This window comes from Cibotium barometz, chromosome 59, assembly GCF_041138505.1.
Source record: "Cibotium barometz isolate CiBa-2024 chromosome 59, ASM4113850v1, whole genome shotgun sequence".
Classification (NCBI taxonomy): Eukaryota; Viridiplantae; Streptophyta; class Polypodiopsida; order Cyatheales; family Cibotiaceae; genus Cibotium; species Cibotium barometz.
Window position 1 is genome coordinate 20,933,041 of NC_141104.1, and position 22,132 is coordinate 20,955,172.

Consider the following 22,132-nt stretch of genomic DNA (forward strand, 5'->3'; position numbering starts at 1 on the left):
CCCCCAGAACTTGGAAAGCTTCCGGTAGAAGACAGAGGGGGCAAAGAAGTCGGAGGAGAGGCTGCGGAGGAGGGAGAGAGAGACATGGGAGGGAGGCGGAAGGAGGGAGAAGAAAGAGAGCAGGGAGAACTGGAGGGAAACAGGGCACAGGGGCAAGGCAGGCTATGGGAAGCAGTTTTGCACTTGTTCTTCTTGACCTGTAAACGATACGAGTCGGGTAATCCTGCTACGAAGAAACCCAAAAGAGTAGTAAGATCCATCTTCGTAGCTTTCATCTTCAAGTCTCTAAATTTCTGGAGGTAGAGCTCATAAGTGAGATTCTGCGAGGTCATGGTCAAATTGGCAAATTGAGCAACTATGTCGTAGTCATCCTCCTTGAGGAATTCCTTTTTGAAGACTTCTTCAAACTATGCCTAGGTTGTTGGTTTAGGTTTAAGTTCTTTCCACCAGAGCAAAGCTTTTGCCCAAGAGGAAACCTACTGCCAACTGAATCTTCTTGTCATCGCCATATGGATGAAACTGGAAGTGGATCTGCCACTTATGTAGCCACATGTCCACAATCTCCTTGGTATGTTGCTTTTGCTCGCCCCCAAACTATTCTGGAGTAATGTTGGGGCCTAAACCCACAGGTCCAGGGATCAAAACAAGACCACAACCCAACCCGGGTAGCAACAATGTAAACCAAAAAAAAAAAACATATGCTGAATTCTGAAAAAAAACAACAGTATTACATGAAAAAACAACAGTCATCTCGAACTCGTACTTGTTTCTTGACCTCTTTCTTCTCTACCTACCAACTTGCATGCTCTTGGAGGCAGGCTCTGATACCACTGTCAAATCCCCAAGGATCTCCTCGTAGAGCAATCCTGAAACATGACTCAAAACCTGCAAAACAAAACCAAACAACGTGAAGGGGATGCAAGCCTGACTCACCACCCAACCATGACAGCCGTGGGCAAAACCCACAAGACTTGGCTGTCCCCACCGAGCCACAAGCTGAGCTAACTAGCAAGACGCACCGACCAATCTCTACTCCACGACGCCCCATACCGCCACGGAGCTACCCTCGCGGGCCTCAAGACTGCTGTCAGCCTCGGTTGCATGAAGTAGGTGCACGTCTGCACTAGATCCAGGCTCTTGACCGCAGAGCGCTCGCAAAGACTTGCAAGACTTTGACCAACTGACTAATCTTGGCCACCCTTTTATAGGCTCTTGGCCAGTCACCGGGCGTCCACACTTGGGTGCCCGCCCATCAGGGCATCCTCACTTGGGCGCCCGCCCGTCAGTCTAGCTCGCCAATCAGCCTACCTAGCTCCAAGCTACCCCAAGCCTCGAAGCTAGTCTTGTGTGCGTGCTGCACACGGTAGATACTCTCTCTGCACATGACAAGCAGCAGCACCATCGCCCCACATGTGCCGGCTACCCGTACACCTACAACTCCCTGTGGTGCCGCCCGCTATACAACCACTACCGCCCACCACTCGCTCCCTATTGCTAGCATTGTGCTGCCACTCTCCATCAATGCTTCCTGAGCCTGTCTCCTTCTAACGTAGCAGCCTACTCTTGCCGCCTCCACCATTTGCTGCTGCTGCGGTTGACATAACCTCAACAGTGCCAAACCAATGCACATCATCAGCTCAGCTTCCTATCCAAATCAGCAAATGTACCTACAAATGCCATGTCAACAATTAAATCAGGGTTTCTCACAAATCAGGTGAAAATCGCAAATTGATGCTTTTGCACCCACCATTTTTTTTTTTTTGGGGGGGGGGGGGGAGGAGGTAAGAAATCAGTATTTTGCATTAAATTAGAGTGCTTACAACATCAAAAAAATTTAGGGTTTAAGCCACCTCCATCAAATTGAAGGCCCACTCAATACCCGTCAACTGTAAGCATCCAATCATACAAAAACCGTTTCAGGATGGAGTTCTTCAATGGAAGCAACTTCTCGAATCGGCAAACAAAGATACGCCATCACCTAAATTGTTATGCAAACTTTAAGTTGCACTAGGAAACACATCCCACTTGTATATAAGTGAAATGTGAAATGATAAGGCAATGGCTCTCATCAAGCTCGCATTGTCCAACCATCTTGTTCATCATGTGGACTTCAACAAGAGCGCCAAGGAGGTATGGGACAAACTAGAAAAACTCCAAGGTATTTAAGAAGCAAAAATTGTTTGGCTTAAAAATGAGTGAAGAAGAAACCTTGGGTGAACACCTTAGCCATCTTGGGTCTATCCTACAATCAACTCTCGAGCTCGGGAGTAAATGTTGATGAAGATGATAAGAAGATTGTCCTTCTATCTAGCATAGAAGAAATATCCAAGTTTTCAGAGATCCTAACTTATCTGAGGGTGGCTCGAGAAGAAAGAAAGGAAACATCGGCTTAAGGATCAAGCTGAAAAAAGATTTGAGCTGACAAAGCTATGTCAACCAAATGGAGAGCAAAGAAAGGAAACAAAATGGTGAGATGCAACTTCTCCAAGAAGCTTAGTCACATAGAAGAGAGGTGCTTCAAGAGGCTGGCCAAAGAACAAGAGAAGGTGCACACAAATCTGGTGACAGAAACAAAAGAAGATGATTTGGAAGCAACCACGACAGCAGAAGACAAAACATTCGCAGCAATAGAAAATCTCTCTCAGTGAGGAAGACTCTAATTGGGGCTTCTAATTTATCCTACATGTGTGGGTCAAGGGTTCTATGCCCGGGTAGTCCCCCGAAAACTGAATCAAATAATCTTTGTGTGTCTTCCACTTTGTAATGCCTTAATGTTATAAAAGGCTTCATTTCCATTTCATATCCCTGCTTAGAGCAAGGGGGGTCGTTTCTTGGCTAAGCTGATGTAGGCTGTCATTTGACCAAGCTCTTATATCAAGCATGACATGAGAGTTCAGGTGTTGGTGACAATGTGTCTCCTTTGAGCACGTGGTGCAGTTTAGAGTCCACATCATGACTATTGAAGGTTTTCTCAAGAATCTCCACCTTTTCTCCAAAGGAGGGTTTGTTGGGATTTGGAGATATATGTGTGAACACTCCCTAGGAGTGTGTGCGTGTGTGTGTGTGTGAGAACCGACCCTTAGGTGTGGATAGGATAAGTGTGCCATGTGTCACTTGTCTAGTGTGTGTGTGTGTGATTTCTATGGGTCAAATGATAAGGCTACATGTCTATAAAATCAATGTACTTGGGTAAGGTTATTACATCAAACAATCAAACAATCGTTGATTTTTGCAATTACTCTCTCTACCGTTTGCTTCTCTCTCTCTCTCTCTCTCTCTCTCTCTCTCTCTCTCTCTCTCTGCCAGCTCTCTTGGCACCATGTCAACCTACAACAATGAGTAATAAGGCCAATGAAACCAGTGGGGATCATCATGTCTTTCTCAGCCCTCCTGGCACCATGTCAACCTACAACAATGAGTAGTAAGGCCAATGAAACCAGTTCATCCTCCTCTATGACACTGGGGCAGTGCCACTCTATGTTACTAGAGTACATCCCAGATCTAGAGTTAAGAAGAGGATGACCTGGATCTCAAGGAGTGGGGACTTCTCGCTCTTGATGCAACTGCACATAATTTCTAAAAACTCCATATGTGCGAGGAGCTCGCGGGTCTCAGCAGGTCTAGGGAACAACTGCCTAGCGAGCTCAGGTGTCCCATCAAAGGTCTTTCCATCCCATCGGATGTCACGTGGGTTGGGTATCCATCACAATCACTTTAGGGGCACCAACGAAGTCTGTGATGGATGTCTTGGTAGTATCCTTCTGGTTCTATCTCCCTATTGTAGCCTCAATAAGGCCTCTCACTAGTGATGCAGCCCAAGTAGAGGCCCACATATCTCTACTCTTTGTAGTGCATCACCCCTTTGTGAGAGGGCCAAATCCCTCCCTGAAGAGACAGTGAAATCTCCCCCATACCTCATAATACATAGGGCGTCTCAACAGGTAATGCTCCTCAGTCTCTCTCTCCCTGGTCCTGCATGATCTGCATATCCTGCATATGCTTGCCTCTCACAGGTATGCCCTCTGCTCTCCCAATCTCTATCCAAAGGCGGTGAGAGGACACCCTCATATCTCATAATACATAGGGCGTCTCAACAGGTAATGCTCCTCAGTCTCTCTCTCCCTGGTCCTGCATGATCTGCATATCCTGCATATGCTTGCCTCTCACAGTATGCCCTCTGCTCTCCCAATCTCTATCCAAAGGCGGTGAGAGGACACCCTCAACTGACCAATGTCAATCCTCATGGCATGGGACATTTGTCTACATAGGTATCCACGTTTCTCAATGAAACCATCCTCTGTGAGTCAAGAACTGCACTCTGTAAATCTGTAGCTTCCTGTAGATTCGTGAAAGAGAGAGAGAAAGAAAGAAAGAAAGAAAGCTGTATTAACGTCTACTTGGTACCTGGGGTATTGGCAAGAACGCTCGCTGAAGCTCCCGCCCACCTCTCCCTGCTCGCGTTGCACTGCGCCCTTCACCTTCCCTGCCTGCTCGCCCCCTCGCTTCCTCCTTCTCCACCTTCCCTGCTTTGCCCGCCGCCTGCATTGTCCCCCGCCTTCTCTGACCCCCGCCGCCTGTCGTTTAGCCCCCCCGTCTACACCCGCTGCTGCGCCCCCCCCTTCCGCCTGCCTTCGCTGCTGCCCATAGCTCTGCTCGCCGCCTTCCTCTCCCTTACGTCTCCCCCCCCTGTCTTCGCGCCCTCCTCCTCTCTGCAGCGGCTTATTCCCACCCCTCCGCCAGTTCGTTTTTTTTTTTTTTTTGGTTGTTTTTTTCCGCCCATCCCTCTTGCGCGCAGCCCCTGCCCTCCCCCCCCCCTTTTTTTCTTTTTTTTTTTTAAAGGTTTTATCTTTTTCGCCCTCTCCCCCCCCCCCTCCCTCCTTTTCTTGCTTCCGCCCCCTGGGGGTTTTGATTTCATTTTTCGCTCCGTATTCTGCCTCTCTGTGTGCAACTCGTTTCCAGCAGGTTCCCGCCTTCGCCTCGCCTTCGCCGCAGCTTCAGACTCTGATGGAGGCTCCTCCCGCCCCGCCTCAGAGGGACTCATCCGCAGCCCCCTCGCCCGCCCCTGAGGTCACCCCCATCTGGCTTTCTCTTTCGCCGGAAGAGGAAGCGAGCCTCACCGCAGAGGTGGAACGCCTCCAGGCTCATTCCACCATCTGCCGTATAGTCGGCACTCGCCCCAGCAGAGGGGAGATCAGGGATCTTCTTCAGGCCCGCCTTCTTGCAGATGTGGGCAAGATCCTGGATGTACAGCTTCTGGGCCGGGGACATTATCAGATCGAGTTCGAGGCCGCCCAGAGCGTTGCCATGAGTCCACTTGACATCAGGGGTGCTCGGGCTTTTTTCAGACCTTGGCAGCATGGATTTGACCCAGCAGCGGCGGAGCAGGGAGAGCGCCTCTTCCATGTTACAGTTTGTTTCCCTGGTCTCCGTCGGGAGTATCTTCCGCTCCTCTCCAGGCTCGGAGCATTGGTGGGCTCGGTACTAGAGATGGGCCCCTCAGCAGCTTCAGTGGTGGCCAGAGCAGCTGGGCTACCTTCGGTCAGAGTGTTGGTGTCTGACATCTCCTCCCTTCCTAAGGTCATTCAGTTACCTAGGATAGGGGGGGGGTGGATAGATCAGAGAGTGGAGTTCTCGGGGCCCCGGAACCAGTGCTTCATTTGCAGGCAGGTCGGTCATCTCGCCAAGGCCTGCCCTCGCAGGAGACCTCGACCCTCACCACAGCAGCAGGCTACTGATGGCCCGCCCACAGATTCGGCTCGGCAGGCTGCCTCCGGGACACCTGCTCAGGCCACAGAGACCTCGGAGTGGCAGCCTGGACAGGGGCGCCGCCGAGGGAGACAGCCACAGCAGCACGCCCAGAGACCGCTGCAGCAGCAGCCGCAGTCTCAGCCTCACTGGGTTCCCGTGAGGAACAGCTTTGCTCCCCTTCAGGAGGAGACCCCTACAGCGACCGAGGACCAGGAGATGCCAGCTCCCCCTCCTTCACCCCCCCCACCCCCGTCCCCTCCCACCGCCTCGCTTCCACCATCGCCTCCTCCCGCCCCCGCTCCGGTTTCGGCAGCGGCTCCCTCTCCACCTCCCTCGCCTCCCCCTCCTCCCCCTCCGCCCGCCTCACCTTCCCGGGAGGCCCTGGCAGTTCCCTGGCGCTCACCTGCAGTCCGGAGAGTGCTGAGCACTGACCTCGCTCGAGCATCACAGAGGACACCTATGCCGATTAGGGCCTCACGGATTTCATCTATCCGCAGTCGGCTGAGTCGCGTTGGCATTAGACAGCGCTCGGAGGCCTTTGATTATACCTTCACACGGCTTTTTGGAGCAGAGGGCCCCCATGAGCCAGCACCCATTCGAGTTCATGTAGTGATACCTCCGGCCCGCGGGGAGGAGGCACTAGACTCAGCGGTGGCCTTCTCGTTCCCTCTATGTGGACCTTGTGACCGGGAGTGGACTCTAGAGCTCGCTCTCAGCACTTTGAAGACTCAGGCAGTTGAGTTTTCTCACCACATGAGCGATCTGGAGGTGACAGATGCGATAGGCCGACTTTGGGAGTTGGCTCATTTTTTCTTGGATCCCGGGAGTGTGGATACCTCAGGGATTCGGCATTTGGTCGTGCGCATAGTGGCAGACTTGGCACGTGACCCTGGATATGTGAGTATACACGAGGTTTCTCTGTTAGAGCAGGAGGCAGTCGCCATGGGCCACAGCCACTGGCGCCTGATCCGGGATTCTTGCAGTACACCGGGTGGGCAGATTCGCAGCCGTTCGGATGGGGACTACTCTCCATCCAAGCCGCTTGCGAAGGCCCGCCGTACGGCTGAGACAGCATCCACCTCAGCAGGGCATCCATGAGGATCATCTCATGGAATGTACAGGGCCTTGGCGGAGCACACTTTATACGCTATCGAGGTTGCTTGAGGCAGGAGCTTCAGAGATGCCTGGTTGGTGGCAGCATTGACATTTTGATGATGCAGGAGCACCACTTGAGTGAGAGCAGGATCCGGAGATATGGTTCGGTGATGCCTGGTAGATGGGACACTTTTTGGTCTGCAGGGTTTGGTCCTTTGGGTGGACAGGGAGGAGTATGCATGGTTATTGCAGATGTATGGCGGCAGGCCATTGTGGATAGAGGGATCATTGTGCCTGGTAGAGCACAGTATGTCATTCTGAGGATGCATGATGAGCTATTGGGTGTGCTCAACATCTATGCGCCCAATCATGCTAGTGCCAGAGCAGAGTTCTGGACTCAGGTTACAGATGCATTGCCAGAGGCCGCACATTGGTGTGTTGGGGGAGACTTCAACATGCTTGAGGACCCGGCAGATAGGGTGGGAGGCAGTCATGTTACAGTGCACGGCACGGAGCTTGCAGCTTGGGACCGGTTTTGCATGTCACTGAGGATCACTGATGCATGGCAGCATGGGGCTTTCTCCCGGTCTCAGGACAGTCTTAGTTTCTCTCGGTCGGATCGCCGGCAGGGAGGGACTAATCTATCACGGATTGATCGCTTTTATGTGGGCAACTGGTTAGGGGAGCGAGGGGGCTCCGTCGGCATTCTCGCTGGCACCTCATTTTCAGATCATGCGCCAGTTATATTGACATTGGAGGAGGGGACACGGGAGCCCAGCTTGCAGTTGAGGATCCCAGAGAGGGTACTTGCAGATCCCAGTCTTGCTAAGGACATTGAGAGGATCTGGCATGATAGTCAGTGCTCTGACCAGGATGCAGCGGGCCAGTGTGCCCAGGGACTCATTGATCTTAGCTCTTTTCTACACGCTGCAGCTTTGACACGACTGGGAGAGATTCGCGAGCGGGAGCAACGGCTGAGACGCAGCCTTGCTTCGCTACAGCGCCTTCAGGAGCAGCAGCCTGCATGTGAGTGGGTGGCGTCCCAGCTGAGCCAGGCACGTCAGGAGGTTAGAGAGGTAGAGGAGCAGAGACATGAGTTTTACTATCGTCGTCAGGCCTCTCAGTGGACGCAGCTTGGTGATAGAGTGACTGGGGAGTTTTTTGAGATCACTGGACCCCGTCATGCGCGAGCAGGAGTCCGCCAGCTTAGTAGACCGGATGGATCGGTTGCTACTGAGCTCGGGGAGATCAGAGCCATTGCCACTGCATTTTATAGTGACCTGCTTTCAGCGGAGCCAGCCACTGAGGATCGAGATGTTTGCAGACAGACTGTGTGGGCCCATGTGCAGAGGAGTGTCACAGACCATATGCGTACAGTTCTAGGTGCGCCTCTGTCAGAGATTGAGCTTGCCGAGGCCTTGAGGGTCCTGCCGCGACATAGTTGCCCAGGGGAGGACGGACTGACGCCGGCCTTTTTTATGCGCTATTGGGACCTTTTGGGGCCAGGCCTCCGCAGGGGCTTTCAGCATGTTTTGGACACTGGGGTGATGCCGCAGAGCTTTTCAGAGGGCTTGATCTATCTTATCCCCAAGGGGGAGGGAGTATCAGATGACATTCGGCATTGGAGGCCTATTACGATCCTCAATACTGTCTACAAGGTCTTAGCAAAGGCCTTGAGTTTGAGGATCCAGCCCTTCCTGGGGGAGTTGATTCATGCTACTCAGACAGGATTTGTCAAGGAGCGCAGTATCCTTGACAAATCTTTACTTTCTGGGAGGCGACGGCCCGAGCTAGATTTCTTGGCGAGGACTTGGTCGTGATGCTTCTCGATTTTGAGAAGGCATACGATAGAGTTGATTGGGGATTCTTAGAGGGCACTATGCTTCGCCTGGGCTTTGAGCCAGGATGGATCAGAGGGGTGGCAGCTCTGTATTCCACAGCTCGCAGCCAGGTGCTGATTGCAGGAGGACGGGGGCCGAGTTTTGAGCTGACCAGATCAGTCCGTCAGGGGTGTCCTCTCGCCCCTTTCCTTTTTCTCTTCTTTGCGGAGGCTATGAGTATGTATTTGATGGCAGAGGAGGTTGGTTTGAGAGGACTTCAGCTCCCAGTCCGGGGGGAGGATTTGCTTGATGCTGATTTTGCAGACGACACGGGCTTATTTTTGCATGGCCAAGAGGCCAATCTTACTCGGGCTGAGCAGTCGCTCCAGGTTTTTAGTGCAGCTTCGGGAGCATTGATCAATTGGCGCAAGACAGTGGCCTTTTGGATCAATAGTGCTCCCACTCCGGCATGGAGCCCGGACCCCGGTTTTAGATGGATTCCTCCAGGCACAGCAGTGCGGTATTTGGGATGCCAGATTGGCCTCGATTTGTCACCTGAGCAGCAGATTGCCCCGCTTCTTCTGAGCATTCGGAAGAAGCTATTGTATTGGAGTACAGCTCGACTATCCTTGGCTGGGAGGGTGGTGGTGGCAAATCAGGTGCTGTTAGCGACCATGTGGTACATTACGTCTTGCTGGATTTTCTCGAGCTCTTGCATCAGCCAGGTACAGAGGCTGATCAGGAACTTTCTGTGGTCTGGGCGGGACGGTCAGCCAGCTCGGGCAAAGGTTGCATGGGCAGTTATTACACTTCCGTTGGCTCAGGGCGGTTTGGGCATTATAGATCCAGTCGATCAGAGCAGAGCCTTATTGGGGAAGCTTATTGTTCGGGGGTTGCTTCCAGGCGCTGAGCCGTGGAAAGAGCTCCTCTTGCAGCGACTGCAGGCTCAGGCGCCCCCTGCAGGGGGTACTTGGGCACCAAAGATTCGCTGGATCTTCATAGAGATGAGGAGGACAGGCCTCAGTAGAGGATGGGAGGACAGATTTGCTTTGAGTATCCTAAGAGCTTGGGAGCTGCTGAGACCGGGGCTCTCTCAGCGGCCTCCTTCTTGTGTTGAGGAGCGGGCCAGGCAGCCGCTCATCTGGAGCCCAGCGGTTCGCACGGAGCAGGGTCATATGCTGGGTTCTCGGCCTCGTCTAGCCTGGGGACCTTTAGCGGCAGGCCCAGCTCGTAGTTTTGGAGACTGGCAGGCTTTCTGCAGTCTACCAGAGGAGATCCAGGTTGAGAGGCTAAGTCACTTCAGAGAGGGGTTGATTATGAGGGATGATATACAGGAGGCTCTCACAGAGGAGTGGTTCACGCCTTTCGAGCCAGTGGCCCCACGGTGGATGGGAGCCTTTACACAGTTGGAGATCCTGATTGCTGTCAGAGCTAGCACTGAGGATGGCAGATGCCTCTACTATGAGATTCAGGATGAGGGTAGACTCCAGAGAGTGGAGGTGGAGTCGCCTTTGGTTGCAGAGTGCACCTTTCAGAGGATTCGGGTAGTGGCTGCCGCTTCTCGGAAGTGGCATATTGACCCCGACCCTGCTGATGTGCTCCCGGATTGGCGCATATGGGCATATGCAGCGCGCCCCTTGGCCCGGCTACAGTGGGACCCCGGGGAGTACGAGTGGCATGATCCTTATGCATCCCTTGAGGCCACAGAGATCACCTTTTTCCAGTATACTGTTCAGCTGGGACGGCATATTTTGACGGCGAGGAGGACGGTTTCTCCAGCGGCAGCGGGGCATTGGCGATTGCAGGGACTCTCACAGGAGTTCCTGGAGGACTTCTGGGCTCGGCTTTGGGCTAGTCGGCAGGCCCGCAGGATCTCGGCTTTTCAGTGGCTGGTCGCCCACAGGGGCTCAGCAGTTGGCACCTGGCTTGTTTACAGCGGTCTTCCGGCGGCCTGCGTTCGATGCGGCCACCCTATGGAGACACAGAGACATTGCCTTTGGGACTGCCCTCAGGCACAGCAGATTTGGCTGCGAATGCTGCGTATTCTGGCCCCCCTCTCTCCAGAGGGTTTACGTGGGGTGCCGCTGCTTGGTCGACTTCGTCAGGGCCTGCTATGGGCTATGAGATGGAGCAGGGCAGTCAAGCCATCAGATTTATTAGGGGCCAGCCTCGCCTGGTTCCGGCACCGGATTTCTCGTCCGCCAGCTGGACACAGGAGAGGGATTTACGATGGGAGCTCCTCAGCAGCCTCACCATCTGGTTCACCTGGAGGGCCCGGTGTTTCACGGCCTTTGAGGGGAGACTGGAGCCACCAGCAGAGACTGTACGGGGGATTTGGCAGGAGTTGATCCACACCCTGCGAGGACAGTATGACCGCATCCGGGGCGACTCGGACGAGGCGATCTTGCGGCGCCAGGCTTTTCACACCACCTGGCGCAGCGGCCCCTTCTACACCTTACACACGGGATCCCCCCGTTGGCATTACAGGCCACCTGTTTGGCTATTCCCCCCCCCTATTGTATGATTTAGCCCCTCAGTCCTTAGTACTGATGCTTGTATTTTGTAGCACCTAGGGAGAGTCTCCCGGGCTGCCTTGCTGTATTCACTGCTCTTTTTCTCTTATGAGCAGGAGAGATCTTTTGTAGCCCTACGGGCGTTTTTATATAACTAATGAAAGGATCTTTTCTCGGAAAAAAAAAAACGTCTACTAGAGGGCCGAACTCGACCTATGAGACAAATCAATGTACGACTGTCAATGTCTTCTGGATGTCCAGAGAAAAAAAAAAGGACAAAATGAAAGAGATATTAAGCATCTACTAAAGACCCAACGGGCCTATGATACCAAAGTGATACAATAAAGTCCATGGCAAATCTCATCATGGAACAAAAAAGGAGAGAGAGAGCTGGTGAACCATCTTAACCCCCCTCCCTCTATCCCCATGTAGGCATCTCTATACTATTCTGGCTCTCTCCCTCTTAAGTATGCATGCATGCCTGCAAGAGTAAGTTACACAACCCCTCCCCCTCCTCTCTTTGTGCGCATGTGTGTGAGATGCACCCATGTATGCATTAATGTGACCTTCTCACAACAAATTCAAAATTAAAAGTGAAAGCTATTTGAAGCTTACCTGGGCATGATGAAGATCTGGTTCGATATGCTCTCTAAATGATGGAAAAATGCTGTCAATCAGTTGGTCAATAGATAATGACTCCCCAATGTCCCGGAGAACTTTTGAGAGAAGATTGAAATGAACTCCACCCACCTATTCACAATGCTCGTTTTAAAAAACGGCCCTTCCAGTTTAACCTTTGATACATGCACTGTTATTTGTCAATGTAAAAAGCTTACCACAGCCACTCTAAGATCCAAATATGAACGCAGCTTTGAATTCAGGGCATACGTACCTTCCACTATAACCTGCTTGCACAGAACTAGATTATCTAAACCTTACAACAAACGCTGTAAGATAATACAGATCATCATCTATATGAATATAGATAATTTGCATAGCAGATTGGAAAAAACTTTGAAAGACTCTGCATTTGATACGCTATGTATCTTTTTTTCCTGATAAGGCTTCGTCCCCTTTATTCTGGTTTTTTGAATTTCATACAAATCATGGCAACATTAACCAAAACTTTAAGTCTTTACTTAGAACATGAATGCATACATAACGCAGCTGTAAGTAACCAGATTACGCATGATTAATCAAAACTTTCAGTCTTTAGCTCGAACATGCATGCATACATAATGCAGCTATGAAGTAACCAGATTACCCTAACATTGGCATAGCCCTCATGTACCTTTTGCATGAATGCCCTGATCAGCAAGTCTATGCTGCTCTCCATGCACACAATCCAGTTAATTCAAGGCTTGATGAGATCTAGGCTATTAGAGTCCTCTTGCAGGTCTCAAACAGCTGACATGCAAAATGGCTCCACCAATCACATTGCTTTGATTCCAAGGGTTTAAACTGGCAGATCAACTGCAGGAAATTGTATGTCCCTGTTATCACACCGTCAGTCTTCTTTAACATGTACACTTCGCTCAGTTAGAAGAGGTGAGCCTTGCATGACAGCTGAAAACAACAAGCTGCCACCAGATGCGTAATGGGCTGGGCTACCAGCTCGCCTATGCCATCTGGGAATAACGGAATAAGGGCCGGATGCTGTTCCCTGCTTCTTCTACAGTAAATCCTCGCAAGGATGGCTTCCCAAGCACCCTCCTTTTACCATACAGGCTTCAGTGAGGCTTCTCCCTCAGAAAGCCCAGAAAGGGCTCCCTCACCAAACCCTTCCACACTCCTCCTTGTGCATCCCCCTTATTCTTCACTACTATAGCATCTCCCCTAATCTTGACACCACAATTCTTCACGTGGCGTAGGTTTCAAGTAATAAAGCACCAAAATAAAAGTTAAAGACTTTGGCTTAAATGATCTTTACAGGGGTTTGAAGATTTCCAAAATAAATAACATTGTATGGAGATTATTGTTAAAATATGTCCAAGTCTGAGGCTAAACCCTTCTATCGCCATTTGTGACTGCATCGGATCCCTCACAACTATGGATGTCATCGGTTGTGACATAATTTTCACATCTAACGATTCGAAGATAGAAGTTAGCTCCTCCGAGAACGATGAGCGAGCCACACCCCCCCCCTTGCCTTGCCCTGCATACGTCCCCCTCCCACATTGCTCTGCGACCTCTCCCCGTCTCCACACCCTGCTTCCCCCTCTCGCATGCCCTGTAGCCTCCGCTCCTTGCCCGACTCACCCTTCCTCCTGGCACGCTCCTCCCCCTTCCTGCCTGCTTATCCCTTCAACCTTGGCCAACCCGCCCTTCCTCGATGCGAAGGGCTGCAGCCCTCGCCATCCCTCCCTTCTCTTTTCCCCCTTCTCCCTCCCTCTCCTTCCAATAGGTTCCCATGCTTCGGTCTGTGTTTTTTGCTGCTGTCAGGCTGCACCTGGACCTTTCCCTTTGGAAGATTCCATGGCAGCCACTCCACCACACTCGTTCAAGACCGTTCCTAGCTGCTTTTTCTCTAAAGCGGACCTCCAACTCCTAGCCTCATCAGTTTCTTCCCTAGAAGCAACCACCCTTGCCTGCAAATTCTACAGCAGCATGCCAGGGTGCGGCCAGATCAGGGACCTCCTTCAGGCAGCCCTTGTTGGGGGCCACGGGTGCTACATCACTAAGTCCCTAGCAGGGTTAACAGGTCTAACATCACATTAGGTTAACCAAAGATTGTGGTACTTCTATTAAGTATGAAAAAGTTTACAAGAAGGAACATTTCAGACCAAGCAATGGGGAAATCTCAACAAATCTCGTGCCTTGTGTTGCCAGCAAGGTCCCATATGAGAGATAGTGAAAAAGATGCCATGATCCCATTCTCTCATGAATTGGCCACGTTTTCTCTCTGCAGCCCTTGAAGATCCCTGAATCTTGGCCAAAGTGGTCATGCACGTGTGGATAATATCCTGTGCTCATGAGCATTAAAGAAACTTCAACATTGGAGTAGGAGGAAGCTTGATTTGGCCTTTAGAGCCTTGGTAGCTAACCAAGTGTTGCTTGGTTTGTCACGTTGTGCTGGTTTTTTCTTAAGGGATGCATTGGTCAACTTCGTCGGCTTATTCAGAACTTCCTTTGGTCAGGAGTAGATAGCACTGTACACACCAGGGCGAGCAGACTTGGGATATGATAATTATGCCTAAGCATGAGGGAGGATTGAACATCATTGACCGGGAGGTGCAGTGTAAGGCTTTACTTTGTAAGCTGGTTGCCAGAGGATTTCTTCCTTGCACTGAGCCTTGGAAGGACTTTCTTCCGTAGTACAGATTATGAGGTGTACTCCGATTAGGGGAGGTGATTGGATTTATAGCCCATGTTTTATCTTCTCAAATGCAGAGCACCGACCACCTTCTTTGCCCTTGGTGAGATCTCTTTTGTGAGCCTGGGATTGCGTGAGGAGCTTCTTGGTTCATATTCCACCGCAGTCAATTGGGGAGGCTAACAAGCAGCCCATTGTGTGGAATGATTTGATTTTGGATGAATACGGTAGACCTCTTGGGGCAGCCACGCATATTCAGTGGGCTGCCTGCGTCTCTTCTCTCCTCAGTGTTGGGTTGGAAGAGGCTCACGAGTCTCATGGAGGATGAGAGAATGCTTTGCACCCACCACTTGAGAGGCACTAGTTGAGGATTATGTAGATGAATGCATCCATACCCCACCACTTGAGAGGCACTAGTTGAGGATTATGTAGATGAATGCATCCATACCCAACCACTGGATCACAGGGAACTTCATGGAAGGGCCTCATCACTTTGGTTTGGGGTATTTTCAGGGACATGGTTACCTCTTCAGGTCATGTTCTTCCCACTTCAGGTGAGGATGATGTACCGATTTTTTACTCCATTCAGGATAGATGGCTTTTGGAGAGAAGTCTTGGGCAGGATATATCATTGAGGGTCCAGCGGTCCGGCAAGTGACAGCGGTGGGCAGGGTGGGGAAGCACATCTATATTGATCCCCCTGAAGGGATGATTAGGGACGCTTGGAGCCTTTGGTTATATGATGGGTGTCGTATTAGATACCTGCACGGGGACCTGATGAGTGGAAGTGAAGGGATGCTTTTAACCCCATGAAAAGCATGCCCTTCTTTAGTTACAGTCTGGCCAGTGAGTGGAAGTGGAAGTGAAGTGATGCTTAGCGGAACACCAGACACCCGGTTCTAGGAAAAATCCAGAGAGCCCTCACTTTTAGACCTCATTGGGAGGCTTATGGGATCACTCTTGACATTAAGAGAGCTTTTTGGCGGACGTTGTGGCACTTAGACAGGGAAACAAAGATTTCCTCTTTTATTCGGCTTTCTCTACATGGTGGCCTTGCCACCAACCAGTGGAGACCAGTCATCGGTTCTAGCCGAGCTTGTCCAAGATGTACAGGACCTTTAGAGACAATCTACCAGTGCTTATGGGAGTGTAGGGAGGCACAGAGGATTTGGATTGCAATAGCACACCTTTTTGGAAGGACGAGGAGGGATGCCTACATTTGTTTTGGTGCTATTGTTTGGTTGACATAGTCAGGCCTGCAATTTAGGTTTGAAGGGAACGATAGAGATATGGTCATGCAGGTTACCCAGGTAGTGGATCGGCGGTGGGTCAGGCTACATACCACTACCATAGAGATTGGACACTGCATGGGAGAACATTGCTAGCATCACAACTTGCGAGATATCAATGCCAACATGATAACCAAGGTATCTCGCAGTGCATCCTCTCTCAATCCAAGTAAAGTCCACATCCAAACCCCAATCTGTATGCGGAGAGTCACTAATCTAGAATCCCGTTGTTCAACTTTTGTAGCCAATTTCCCCTCTCATGGTCTTCACTTGTGATATATAATGCTGGTATCTCAAGAAAAATGAGACTAAGTACTTATCATTGAAAACCTAGTGTTCCTCAACCAATGCATTGTGATAAAATCATTTAAGAAAATAGTGTTCCTCAACCAATGCAGTGTAATAAAAATCATTAAGAAAAATCACAAAATAGCCTTCAAGCAATACTTACCACACCGGATTTGGGAGCATTGACAAGCTTGTAGCCCAATCTCTTCTTTTGTTGAAAATCAAACTGAGGCATTGTTATGCCATTCCCATGCAACAAACCCTGTGAATGTGAAGTACTCATATCTCATAAACCTAAAATCTCATATAAAGTAAAGGACCCTAGAATAATAAACCTCATTTTAAAAATGGAAACAAACTTGAGCAGATGCCTCTGCGCACCTCTAGGTCTTTAATCAAGAGGGGGAAATCTATAGTGTCCAGATCATTGCTGTCATCGGCTGCAATTGAAGGATCTTGATAGTGTTCCATTGCAATGACAGCACCACCAAACACAGAAGCAATTTTCCCCGCCAAACTAGTGCACAAGCAGGCCTTATATTAAGATTTATCATATCCTTGTTCCGTAGTCCTTGAACTTCAGAGAAGACATACCTAGATTTTCCAGACCCACATGGTCCACCGATGCCTACTGAAACTGAGCCTTTCTTCTTATCCCGAAGCTCTTGAATAGCACGCACAGTTAAGTAGTATCCATGATCAAAAGACTGCAGAAATGCAAGAAAAATGTTGATTCTCTGGAGATTGCACACACAATCCTCATGACGGATCCCTATATGAGAAAGATTCAAACAATATCAGGACACACCATCTCTCCATCAAGAAAACTCAATCTAAAAATTCCCAATCTTCATACGAGCAAGGTTCATACAAAACAAGACCAGCCTTCAAGAAAAACTCAAGAGTCTCAAAAAATAAAGCATATATGGAGGACTTCGTCTCAGAAGCTATGTTAGGGTTTTCTGGATGCAATTTGCCAGACAGAAAATTTGTTAAAAGCACAAAAAAATGTAAATTCTGCACACAATTCACCATGGCAACCTTATGGGGGCAAGACTCTCCGTCAAGAAATGTCAAGGCATCAAGAAACGCCAAGCTTTATCAAAGGACAAGGCCTCCGTAGAGGCAGCTTGTCGCAGAAGCTATGTTAAGTGACGAACGAAATTTTGAAAGCAGCCAGAAACAGAGAAAGGAGTCTAAACCTCAGATAGCATAGCAGTTCCAGCTGCCATGGTGAAGCTTTAGGTCACAATCTTGCAGACTTCAAAAGCACGGAAATGCAAGAAAATTTTGAGCAGGAGGAGGAGGAGATGAACGAGACGTTACCGTACGCATGGGGAGAGATTGAAGCACAGAAGGGGAGCCGTTGTCGGAGAGCTGTTGCCGGAGAGCCTTCATATCGTGCTGTTGGACGATTTGCTGGAGGCTGGCGTCGTCCATGGCGGGCAGGTAACAGAAAAAGCATGAAAGGGAAAACCTAGCACTTCTTCGTCGTCGTCTTCTCTGCTAAATTTGCACCAGAAAAACGCAGGTTTTGCTGCACTCGTAAGGATTCCCGATTGTGAGAATTTTTCCTATGTGGCTCAAATCATCTGTTGCCATGTCAGCTCTCTTTGTACTAGGGGCCGTTTTGCGCCCACGTCAGCCTAGCAAATTGCTGTAGGGCACGCGTGTGCTGTGTCTGTGCATGTGTGCGTGTGCGTGTGCGTGTGCGTGTGCGAGTGCATGTCCATGTAAACATAAGGGAAGATAGTTCGAGTGCATGTCCATGTAAACATAAGGGAAGATAGTTCTTTTGTTTTTTTAAAGAGGAACAGACACTCTTTCTTTTTCACTCCATTGTGGAGTGAGGGGGGTCACGTGGGCGAGAATCGAACCCGTCTCTAAGAGCAGAAAGGAATTGTTATTTAAAGTTTTTGTGTAATATGTTGGATTCGATACTTTAAGTATTATATTAGTGTAGGATCTATATAACTATGTTATTTATTTAAACTAATATATAATGTAGAGTATATATTCGTCAGATTGAGTTAATTATTGTATCTCATTGCTATTTAGATTATCTATTCAGTTTTTTAATATTATTTTATAATTTGTTCTCTTTAAATTTAGCTACCCCAAAATTAATGCTCAATATGTTGATTTTAATCATCATGCAAATTTTAATTTGCATTACTAGTGTGTGTTATGGCTCACCCTAACCCTCCTTGAAACACATCCAAAAGAGATTACCTGGTGAACCCTAACCCTCCTTGAAACACATCCAAAAGAGATTACCTGGTGAACCACAACTGTCTCATGAGAATGTTTCCAATGGCCAAGCTTGTCTCCAAGCTCTACAACTCCTTGAGAAGCAATTCCACCGCGTCTCCCGCGAGCATTGTCACACCACCGCATTGCACTATAGGTCCTCGTCCCTCCTCTCATCTCACTTCACTCACAGACACTCACTAGCATGCATTAGGGGAGAGAGATTAGCAAGAGGATTAGCAAGAGCAATACTCAATTGCACAATGGGAGAGTATGTTGTATTATGAGAGAAATTCACTTATATACATGGCCATAAGTGTTCACACTCACTTAAACTGTGGCCGATCAGGCACTTTAGGCTCATAAGAAGCCTAATGCTATTACAATGACTACTCTCATAATATATCCATGAAGTACATCACTTAGGACTTCATCCTATCTTGCTACCACTCGCTCTTAAGGCGAGAATCACCATAAATACTCCGTCACACCATTACAGGCGCCCGTCCAAGTTGTAGCTTGCTTCATATCTTGAATGTATGACCCTTTGGTGTATCTACGTGACTCCTTGATGTAAGATAATGGCGGTAGCTCTTGTTAATCCTAGAATTGGATTAACAGTGTACTACTTACTACACTATATCCTACTATGGTTACTACCTTAACACTTACATCCTTACCCTACGAACCAATAACCTCCCTATCAATGAATATTCGTTGTAACCTTAAACCTAAGCCATATTCTTACCCATTGCATCATACTCCTCCTACTTCCTTGATGAATCTTCATACACTCTTTCTACTACTATGTACTTCCTTAACCCTTACGTTGAACCATTATCTCTAGCCTATAAACCTATAATATACTTACAAACTATTAAACCTACAAATTATGCTTTACACTAAAATTCTTTCAATTGTTATTGCTATCTCACATCATGCATCACTCCCACATAGCTTACAAAATCCATGCCATTTAAACAAGAAATTATGTAGCCCATGAGCCAATGGAATGGAAACGTGGGAGGCTATGCTTCTCCACATGGTTTTTTTTAATCTTTCCATACATTAGTTTCAAACCTTAACAAGCTAGATATCTTTAAAGTGCATTTTTGGTAAAGATAGGTGTAAACGGGAGAAGTTGCCTTGATTCCCTCTCCCTCACTTCCGTTAGCCTTCTGCCTCCAAGAAGTTCATGTGTGAATAGAGCTAATCACAGGCACTTTTTACCCTATACTGGTAGGGGTTTTTTCCCCTGAGAACACCCTTAGTGTGTTATCAGCCACGTCAGCCCTCTAAGGGCTACTAGTACATTGTACTCCACACATTCATATACAATCGGTTGTCTGGCTTATGTGCATATACCACCACATCACAGACATAAGCTTGAAGCAAAGGCTTTGAAATATATTTTTGTGGGGTATAGCAGTGAAAGAAAAGGATATCAGCTGTATGTTCTGTCCAGTCAAAAGCTGATTGTATCCAAAGATGTCGTCTTTGATGAATTTACATCTCAACCCATGCTTTTGTGTCGGCTACCGCTCTATCAATTAATGCTCCGGATGTATTTGATACATTAAAGCCTTTGTTTGGTACTGGTGCTAACTCTTTTGAGCCCACCTTAGCTCTGACTCAGCCACCTACTGCTATAGCTCATCAGCAGATTCAGCAATTCAACAATATCTCTATTGCTCTGAATCAGCAACCCTTTAATTTGGATGCCTTGGGTGATGTATTAATTAAAGAGGATGCAACTATTTGTGATTCTCATTGGATTCCGTGCGCTAGCTCCGGGCTACTTTGCGTGACGGCAAGCTGCCTAAACCTTTGCCAGAAGGAAGGACACGAGCTGCCTCTAAACATGCATCTCATTTTGTCGGCATAGCCCTTGTCGCTATATTGCACTGAATGAGGAACCGATTTCTCACTTTGATGCTTTGGAGGATGAAAATTGGGTTTCAGCCATGCATTCAAAATTGGATTCCATTGCTAGATAGAACTCATACATGGGAGTTATATGATCTACTTGCTCTGTTGGCAAACGTGCTATAGACACCAAGTGGGTGTTTAAGCCAAAGCGGAAGCCTTACGGCTCAGTTGATCAATATAAGGCTCGATTAGTTACCAAGGGCTATGCCCAGAGGGAAGGCATTGACTATGATGAGACTTTTGCACCTACATCATGTATGACAACCATTCGGACTCTAGTTGCATTGGCTACGCATCAAAACTGCATTTCTAAATAGTGATCTTGACTTTGTTCAACAGGGTGCAAGGCATCGGATATGTCACCAAACCTGTCACACAACCTCTTGACTTTGTTCAACAAGGTGCAAAGCATCGACGAGTATGCAAATTGTGCAAGTTTATGTCACCCAACCTCTTGACTTTGTTCAACAGGGTGCAAAGCATTGAGTATGCAAATTGTGCAAAGTATTGAGTATGCAAATTGTGCAAAGCACTATGTGGCCTTAAGCAGGCTCCTCGTGCTTGGTATCAGAAGATACGTGCATACTTACTCTCTTGCATGTTTACTACCAATGGATATTGTTTCCTTCTTGGTAGCTCATGCATCTTATGGCTTAGCAAGAAGCAATCGACAGTAGCTACATCCAATTGTGAAGGTGAATACAGGGCAGCATTCACAACTACTGTGTAATGTGTCTGGCTTTGCCATCTTTTGGCTGATCTTGGTATCAGATATAGCAGTCTCCTACCACCCTTTACATTGACATTCAAAGTGCATTAGCATTTGTGTGGAATCCAGTATTCCATGCACGGACAAAGCACATTAAGGTGCATTATCACTATGTTAGAGAATAGCTCCATGTTGGAGAGATAGCCTAAGCCTTGACCTACGTGCCAACACAAGCCAATGTGGCATATGGTTTTACCAAGTCCCTTTCTAGGGAGAAGTTTGAAGCTTTCCGACAAGCTCTAAACTTATTACCTATAGAGTTGATCACGAGCACTTTTTAGCCTGTACTATGGTAGGGGTTTTTTCCCCATGAGAACACACCCTTAGTGTGTTATCAACAACCAGCCCTCTAAGGGCTACTTGTACGTTGTACTACACACACTCATATATAATTTGAGTACATTCCAGCTATCACTATCACCTCTATTGCTCTTTGAGCTTCTGTGTGTGTTTTGTCTGTGAGTCTATGCAGGGCATCTCCTTTCACACCCAAAAATTTCCCCTCCCTCCTCATGACCTTTGAACTAATCCTTCTTCCTCTCTCTTGCTTCCAACCTTTGTTTCCTAGCAACTTCAACTATCCTTTCTTAGGCCACCTTTTTGGCCTATACAATAAACATGCTAAACTCGTTTCTTTCCCACCTAATCACAATGTACCGCCTTCCCCTCTTCCCTCCAAGAGAAGGAGCCTTGTTTCAAGAACCACACAAGGATAAAAATCCCTTAGTTTTTTTAAAATGAAAATTATTTCTTATAACATGCTTGCATGCATGAATCATAATTTACATCTTTAATTAGAAGTGTTAAGGGTTCAAAATTTTCTTATAAGAAGAAAGCAAGCCACTACCTTTGTATATTTTACAAAATGTGTGTTTGCAAGAGATTCTTGACTTGGTAATTGAATGAACCCTTCAAAGATCCTTAAAATAAGAAGCAAGAAGGCCTTTGAAGACCCTCTACTTCTTTGGTGTAATTTTACAATTAGACAAAAGGAAGAGCTAAAGCCATGGTGAGCTTATTTTCAAAGCTAACAAAGGGTCATTTCGATCATTTGGGAAAATTAATGGGCCTCAAATAGTACTATAAGATAATGATTCTGCATCACTCCATGTTAATGT

General features: G+C 48.3%; 1 protein-coding gene across 10 annotated transcripts in view; it reads right to left on the minus strand.

Annotated features, from left to right (window-relative positions):
• LOC147605589 (P-loop containing nucleoside triphosphate hydrolases superfamily protein) overlaps positions 1-17,805 on the minus strand; it is a 67,734-nt gene extending 49,929 nt beyond the window's left edge. For 5 of the 10 annotated variants that reach the window (XM_086793463.1, XM_086793461.1, XM_086793458.1 and 2 more), the window contains exons 1-6: positions 17,393-17,805; positions 16,661-16,838; positions 16,448-16,583; positions 16,230-16,328; positions 12,013-12,081; positions 11,792-11,926 (exon numbers count right to left, since the gene is read on the minus strand). In XM_086793463.1, coding sequence (XP_086649589.1) covers positions 11,792-11,926; positions 12,013-12,081; positions 16,230-16,328; positions 16,448-16,583; positions 16,661-16,838; positions 17,393-17,531 — 756 coding nt within the window. In that variant the 5' untranslated portion in view covers positions 17,532-17,805. The remainder of the gene's footprint in view (positions 1-11,791; positions 11,927-12,012; positions 12,082-16,229; positions 16,329-16,447; positions 16,584-16,660; positions 16,839-17,392) is intronic. The other 5 variants (XM_086793465.1, XM_086793464.1, XM_086793460.1 and 2 more) reach the window with 1 other exon arrangement.
• Positions 17,806-22,132: the final 4,327 nt, after the last annotated feature.